The following is an 8405-nucleotide window of genomic DNA, read 5'->3' on the forward strand; positions in this document are numbered from 1 at the left end:
TTGTTTTCAAGTGGTTCAGATATCATTATTACTGAGAGAAATATTGGCCAAATACATTAAAACAAAATCCAGGTTATTAAGCTGTTTTTAATTAATAAATAGAAACATGTTTGAGCATAAAGAAGACTTAGTTTTGGGTGTAGTCAGCATTCTTACAGTGACAGCTTTGTCTCTTTAAAACAGGTGCCTTTACAGAGTTCTGAGCAAAATACAAGTGAGTCTCATGGACAGCTAAGACATTCTCTGAGCACAATACCCATGTTTCTTACAAGCAAGCACAACGAAGGTGGTGGTGTGTCTATATAATTGGTTAAGTAAAAAAAACATTAATGTAGTTATGAAACATCGCTGTGCTCTGTTGTTCCACTGGGAACCTCTTACATAGTGAACTCAATGCACTGTACAATCACCAATAATCATTCATTCTCACCTTCTTGCTGTTCTTGCCATCTCACCTCATTCTTCTCAGTCCCCTTGATCATTACCAGGGCATCAGATATGCTGAATGCCTTCAGTGTCTCTGGGACTGCAGCGTCCTCAAGGAGACGTCAGCAGGGAAAGTGGAAAACTATGGCAGAGACCAGCACAGAGACAGTAGCAGCAGACACGGTCAGTAAGAGAACCTGTGACGCCACTCTCAGTACAGCTTAAATGTAGTTTGTTTGTTCCGTGACATACTCACAAACTGATATGCAAAAAAGTATATTAATGTCCACACACTATTTAACATTGACCTCTGTTTTGAGGTTATTTTATACCAGATCCAAAGGTGATAGACAACAAAGGTAAAATAGCAGGGATGGTTTACATGCCCCGATCATGCATTGCACTAATAATTCCTCATTGTATGATCTCAACTTACAGCTATGTGAAAAATGGAATTTCAACTCTTTAAGTATATTTACAGTTTTTTTCTGTTGCTAACAAGCATTAACCAATACTTAAAATACTTTTTCTAAACTCTTAACACAGCAACACAGTTACATCACACACCTGGCCAAATGGTTCATTTTCGGACCAAAACCACATTTTGTTAAATAAATACAAACTTTACATTTCACAATGCAAAATACCATTTTCTACATATACTAACTTTATCAAAACACAGCAAACCTGACTCATAATTGAGTTGTTTGATCAAAACATTAGCACTAGTTTTCTATCCAACAGGAACATATAGTCAGTCATAGTGCACAGACTGTCAAAATGTAAAAAAGTAATCACTTTACAAAAATGACATTACTTCTCATTGAACTGTATACAATATGAAAACCATCTTTGATATCCAAAAATGTAGAAATACAGTAATTCAGTCAGCCTTACTGTAAACACACTAAAATTGTGTGTGTGGATAAATTTCGTATAGTATATGTACAGTGGAGCCATCAGTACTTTATGGATTATAAAAAAAAGGGCAGAATTGCTGCAGTAAAGGCTTTACGGTATTGGCATTTGCACATTGCTATCAGTAATCACAGAAAAAAGCACTTTGCCCTGTGTTTACAACAATAGACAAAAATAAAACAAAATGACAGACCAAAAAGTCCTAATCTACACGATCATCAGCATTTGGCCACATGTTCTCATCAACATCACACCTTATAATGTCTCTTGCTATGCACCTTGGAAAGAAACGTTTAGAATGCCTTATCCACTCCTGGCAATCTTTAGCTGAGATGTCTCTGCAGCCAGCCTCCATTGCATCCAGAAGGGACATTTGATCATGTGGTCGATGATCATAGACTTTCCACCTCCACGCAGACAAAAATTCTTCATTGGGGTTGAGGAATGGAGAGTATGGAGGAAGAAAAAGTGAAATCATTCTTGGATGGGCTGCAAATCAATTTGTGACTGCTTGTGAATGGTGGAATGCTACGTTGTCCCATGCAATAACAAATATTGTCATGTTTCCTCCCACTTGTTCCCTTTCTGCTTCTGGCACCAGTTGTTGATGAAGGTCATCTAAAAACAAAAGAAGGCGCTCTGTGTTGTAGGGACCTATCTGGCTTTTCTGCAGGACCAAACCAGCACTTGAGATTGCAGCGCACATTGTGATATTTGCTCCTCTCTGACAAATTGGAACCAGCTGTTTCCCAAGTAGAACAATAATTCTTATCAGCTCTTTGAGCTGTTGTGGCAAAAGTAGAGGCTTTACATTATATTTAAAGTTTGGATCATTAGGTCTTCAATTCTGTCATGATGTGTTTAAGCATTTGTTAAAGATATTTGAAAGATCCATTATTTTGCTACGGGGTAAGCTTGTGTGAAAAGAAAATGTAAGCATTTTAGAAACGTGTGCATTGACTAAATTTTGTGTGAAAACGACATTAATTGTATTAATGGTATGGTCACAACAGACAGATGTTGTGATAATTGTGTTTAGAGTTTTGAAAATGTGAATACAGAATGGACAAATGCTTGTTAGCAACAGAAAAAAACTGTAATCACAGCAAAGGCACAGCTAAGTTCTGCATTACACTTGATGTTGAACAGCAGGAAATAGCCACAGTGTGATGTCCACAGAGAAATATACAACTTTCCACAAAGGATGTTAGAATGACCCTGACAGAATCTTTTCTCTATCAAATAAATTGGTTCCACAGATTGTGAGCTTCACCGTTTTAAAAAATATGTTTGAGGGGGCCCAGGGGGAAAGTTTGTGCTACAGCTTAATGAATGTATCTTTTATATCATCCTAACATGCCCTCATAAGAACTAGACATGATAATGCTTTCTCAGAATTTTTGTGGTTCAGAAAGCTCAGGTTGAGAGAGCAAGGAAATATTAGCTCAGGTCAGCACATTTAAAGGTACTGTATAAAGTGTGGTAAGTGTTAAGTCAGGTGGTGAGGGAAAGGATGAAGCTGATGTAAGCAGAACTCATGGACATCCTGTGGACAGCCAGACTGACAAAGAATCTACCTAATGATGCTTGGGTGCCTCTCCTCTCTCCATTCCTCATCCATCTCTCACTTTCTCCTTTCTTTAGCTACCTCTCTCTTTTTCATTCTGTATTGAACATGTTCACTTACATGCTCTTATTCGCTCCTTTGTCACTATCACCACAAAATGCCATTCTGATCCAGGTGCTGGCAATTAAGGAAGACAGAGAGCAACATGCCTTGTGTATGAGAAAAAAAATGGGCTAATAGTTTAACTAATTTTAGGCTAGAGCCTTCATTTTCTACAGTCTCTCAACACTGGGAATATCACACAGAGTTCACCCTGGGCCTGGCTGCTTTCTCTGTGTTGTATACCGTTCCATATCAATTCGTACATGTCCTTTTTATTAGAAATTGTCATTTCCTCAGAAGGCACTGGGGCATGAGAAAGAATGAAATTGCTTTTGAAAGGGCTTTGTCTTTACAAACCACATATAAGATAAACTACTGTTTGGCAGTAGATATTTGAGTTCTAATATTTGGTGTCATTTTCACATAGGAGAGCAGAACCTCTCCGTCATTCAGTTCTTATCTAGTCTCTACCTCCTCCAGTGTAGTCAGCACGGTGTCATGGCAGGCCACTCCAGGGTAAGTACTCTCCACTCATACAGAAAGGGAATCCCAATGAACCAGAATAGATGCTGTACCTTAAGGAGACAGCCTGTACCAAAATGGAAATTGTGTCATTTTCTTCTCATCATCAAACTGGACAAAACCAAGACGTTGACCATGAAACAGAATTTGAATTTATTAGATGGTGTGACATCAGCTATGCAGTAAACAGCTGTTTTGTAGCTGAATCTCATTTTATTAGCTTGCACTACAGTGCAAACTACTTCACTAATGTTATGAAATTAAACACTAAATTAATATACAATCAGATAATGAAGATTTTGCAGACTATAGGCATCTCACAGTTATAACTATGCAGAGCAGACTTTATTGGTATTGATAGCCAAAACAATGGCCAGCTGCTATTGCCCCTTACCCAGAGCAGGGGATAAGCACAGTGTTAGTCTTAATGCTTAACAGGGCTGCACCATGCAGGTTACAAATAAAATTTAATATTTCAGTTGTAACTCAATAGTTTGATATAATATGAAGGCAGAATTCTGCAAAAATCCCAAGTGTTCGTTTCTCTTTACTCCAGGTGCAGCAGAGGTCTTCCTTTTGCTGCAGGGCTTATTTCAGAGTCTGACTCGGAGCTCTCCAGCTCTCAGGAGAGGGGAGACCAGCAGTCATCATTCAGAGCTCAGATCTCAAAAATTGAAGAGTTCCTCAATGCAGAGCGACTCTATCTGCCCAAAAGACAAAGAACTGAGAACTAAACCACTAAACCTACTGTTGAGGGATGCTACTGTGTCCATAGTTAAATTACTTCCCAGTACAAATACATTGGAAATACTGGTAGTACAAGTTTAGGTGTTCTCACATTCTGTTCACTTCGATACACAAATGTTATAACAATGTTATAATAATTCCTTTCAACTGTGAAGTTTGTTATATAGATTATTGTAGTGTTGTGTTTGTTATAAGAGTTATAAGAGCCTAAGCTGTGAAAAACTGAGAGGGTTTAGTAGTTTTTGCTCAAATCGTTATTGTTAAAAAAACATTTCTTTATGTTGAGTGGAAAGTCACTACATTCATTTGTTGTTGCATTGTTGTATGGTTGTACTTTAATAAAAGAAGACAAGATTGATTATTCTACTGGATGTTTAGTATATTTAAAACATTAATACAGTCTGTTTACTATATTTCCTATGCTAACATTTTATTTTTGCTTACAATTGTATGTGTACAAAGCAATGTTAATATGTATGCATTCATACAGTATATACAAAAATACTACACTTGCATACATATGGCTTTTCCTTGCCATTTGTCAGGTGCATCACGTGCTGGTTTAGTTTTTCAAATAATCAGCGTAAAAGAGGAAAGACAGTACTGTATGACCACTAGCAGTACATTTGGTTCTAACTCTTAAATATCCCCTCCTTCATCTTCGTCATCATACTCTGTCCATTTTGATCAACAAGGACAGTACATCCTTACAGCCTCACTGACCAGAGCAGCATTGCTTGGACAGCAAACTCTATACACCCCTGGGTGTCTTTCACAGTCAAGGACACATTTATTAAAAAGCAAAACATTATGTATTACTTTTAGGTTACTGGAATCATGTATTCACAATAAACAGCAAACAGCCCTCATAAGCAGCAAAGAATTATTACCAGTTAAAAAGGCCTGTAACTATTAACATGATAATTAACACTTTAATTAATTAGCTTCATGGCTAATCAAGGTTACCGGTCTCAGAGGAACTCTAATTGTGGGGCATCTTTGGTTGACACCATGTTGTTTCAACTCGGGACATAACAGGTTAGCTAATGAAATAAATTAAGAGCAATTAGCACAAATCCCCTAATCCTAATTAACAAATAAATTAGTGAACATGCAGTCCAATTAACACATTCTAAAGAGCATCTCGTTAACTTTATGTTCCCTGGAAGGATGATGCGGGAAAGAACATATGGGCCCTTCTGAGCAAGAAGCAGCTGACCACAGATGCTTAGCTTCTCATTAGTTTGATTGTAACATATGTACTGTAGAATACACCTGATGTTCCTTAATGAATTATTGCTGCTTTTGCACATGGGCTGGAAGAGAAAAATGAAATGTGAGGTCTTCACTGCTTTGTCTGCAGTTCACTTAATAAAGTCCCTGTTTAGCTCTTCAATAATGAATGTGTTTACACACTGTGCTTGTAATGCTAATAGTTGAGGTGTGAAGATGCTTGATTTGATTTGATTTGATTTATTCTTTCAAGCATGTAAAAAGTTGATGTGACAACACACATACACAGAATCCAATATCATTTTACTTATACCTAGTACATGCTTGAATGGAGTAAGAAGAAGTCAGACTTATCCAGTCCTACCCCATGACATCATCTTACCATCATTGGTTTGCAAGCAGTAAATGATTCTCTTCTACACCACACAAGTAATATACTAAAGAATTATTACAAAGTGTTAACATTCATACACCACACCCACAATGTTCCATCTGGTTAATCATTAAACCTGTTCTTGCATATATCTTGATTGACACATACCTTTATATTTATGTTTAAACTCGTCAATTCTATTACTATTTTTTATGTCTACACTTAAATTATTCCATAGTTTTACCCCATTTATAGAAATACAGAATCTTTTTTTGGTTGTACGTATAGCATGAATTTTTAAATTTAACTGACCCCTTAACTTATATCCCCCTTCCCTTTCATTAAATAGTTTTTGAATTCCACCAGGTAATAAATTGTTCCTGGCTTTATACATAAACACAGCAGTCTTATATCCCACTAAATCGAAAAATTTTAACAATTTAGACTGTATGAAAGCTACATTGGTGTGATCTCTATACCCCATCTTATGCACAATTCTTATTGCTCTTTTTTGTAATATATACAATGGTTGAAGTGAGCTTTTGTATGTATTTCCCCAGTTTTCAACGCCATACTCTAAGTATGGTAAAATCAATGAAGAATACAAAATGCGTAGTGCTTTGGCTTCAGAAACATAGAACACATATTCCTTTCAATTGTATTGTTATTTATAATGACGTCTGTACAAATGCTACTTGCTAAACCAGGACCCACATTCACAAAAAACCTATTAAACTTCTCAACTACATCCTCAAATCTGTTGACCGGTGTATCATTGTCCATAAAATATAGAGGGTAGTTACTCCTGCTGGTACTGTTTCTAATGCTGACATTTAAACAATCACTGCTCTGCGTGTGCACACTCCCTCTGCCCTCGCATTCCTGGAACTTGATTTAAGTACTACCTCCTGAGGGTGCCAAAATTTAGCTCCTGGAACACACCCCAGAGCAGGCAGAAGACAGCATAAACAAATGCAAAACCCTTGACAAGCTGGCTTGACAGTGTTTCCGTAGGTTCGGGGTATACCGCTCATTAGGTTCCAATAGTGGAAACAGTGTACAGGCTGGTAACCTGTCCGGCAATGTTTAATTTGTAAATTATGAAGTCCCAGAATATCCCTTGGTGACAAGCCTGGCATGCCAATGTGGGGAGAGAAGGTCCCAGAATGAAAACATTTCCTCAATGATCAGTGCATTTGTAGTAGTTTCCACATTAAGGAGCAGCTTAGAGGCAAAGCCCCTGTTGTGTGTTTGTAGTGAACAAAAAAATCACATAAGAAGACATGCATTTGTAAGTGCGAGTTATAGATGTCAAACCTAATTGATGCTCAATACATTAGGACTGCGAGGCTACAGCCTCTAATCTGTTCAATCAGTAGCTAGATTGACATCATATTTGAGGCCTTATTACTCCACTACACATTAACATTATATTCAGAGTATGACAGCAAAAAATTTAAAGCACACCAGAAACTATATACAGTGCCTTGCGAAAGTATTCGGCCCCCTTGAACTTTGAGACCTTTTGCCACATTTCAGGCTTCAAACATAAAGATATAAAACTGTAATTTTTTGTGAAGAATCAACAACAAGTGGGACACAATCATGAAGTGGAACGAAATTTATTGGATATTTCAAACTTTTTTAACAAATAAAAAACTGAAAAATTGGGCGTGCAAAATTATTCAGCCCCCTTAAGTTAATACTTTGTAGCGGCCAACACAAACTAGACTTTTTCAGTAATTTGTTGCTTTGCTTTCCTTCATCAAAAGGACCTAAACAATTGTTAACCTCAGCTCGAAAATGATTTTCAGAACTCAAAGATCTCCGGTACAGCCTAACACTAAACAATTCCTCATGATCTGCCTCTGCAGGGGTACTAATGCCATCGGAGCCACACTGTATAAAACAAATACATGAAACGATCGATTTAATTCATGTAGACTGATGAATGCACTTTTGACTGTTTTGGCATTTTGTGATGTGACTTTGTGGTGTTGGGTGCCTTTAATCCTTGTGTATTTCATCTCACTCCAACAGTGTGTGAATACATTTTATATACTTCTGTTTGCAGGAGTGTGTGTGTGTGACAGACAAATAACATATGTACAATAGGTCAGAACAAAACTATCTGCCCAGTTAATGTAATTGTAATATGATCGTTAAATTGGCTCATGGATAGATGTTAAAACGAACCACCCTGTTGTTTATCTGTATTCAATGGCCCGTGAGTCAAAATTCACACCTAAAGTCATTCAAATGAATCATCATTAGCGTGGAAGGAAAATACTTAAACAAGTCTCACTCATCCACTAACATGAATTAGCGAATTGCGTGTTTGCTTAACTGCAACTAACAAAACGAGGATGTAGGTAAATATTGAAATTCCCTTCGATTGGTGGCCAGTCTGTAAAGCACCGGGTGAGCAGGCGCTCCCTATTGATGAGCTTCAGCTAATCCATCGCATTTCCCTGTAAATAGCTTTCTGCATGAGAAAGAGACCCCCCCCCCCCCCCC

At 37.4% G+C, this 8405-nt stretch overlaps 1 protein-coding gene across 22 annotated transcripts in view; it reads left to right on the plus strand.

Moving 5' to 3' along the window:
* Positions 1-4630, plus strand: part of ccdc73 (coiled-coil domain containing 73) — a 22536-nt gene extending 17906 nt beyond the window's left edge. For 6 of the 22 annotated variants that reach the window (XM_020604348.1, XM_020604352.1, XM_020604354.1 and 3 more), the window contains 4 exons: positions 184-292; positions 470-609; positions 3441-3529; positions 4092-4630. In XM_020604348.1, coding sequence (XP_020460004.1) covers positions 184-292; positions 470-609; positions 3441-3529; positions 4092-4269 — 516 coding nt within the window. In that variant the 3' untranslated portion in view covers positions 4270-4630. Of the gene's footprint in view, positions 1-183; positions 310-469; positions 610-3440; positions 3530-4091 lie in introns of those variants that run through there. The other 16 variants (XM_020604361.1, XM_020604362.1, XM_020604365.1 and 13 more) reach the window with 13 other exon arrangements.
* The last annotated feature ends 3775 nt before the right edge of the window (positions 4631-8405 follow it).

The sequence above is a fragment of the Monopterus albus genome, unplaced genomic scaffold (genome assembly GCF_001952655.1).
Source record: "Monopterus albus unplaced genomic scaffold, M_albus_1.0 scaffold65.1, whole genome shotgun sequence".
NCBI classification, from domain to species: Eukaryota; Metazoa; Chordata; class Actinopteri; order Synbranchiformes; family Synbranchidae; genus Monopterus; species Monopterus albus.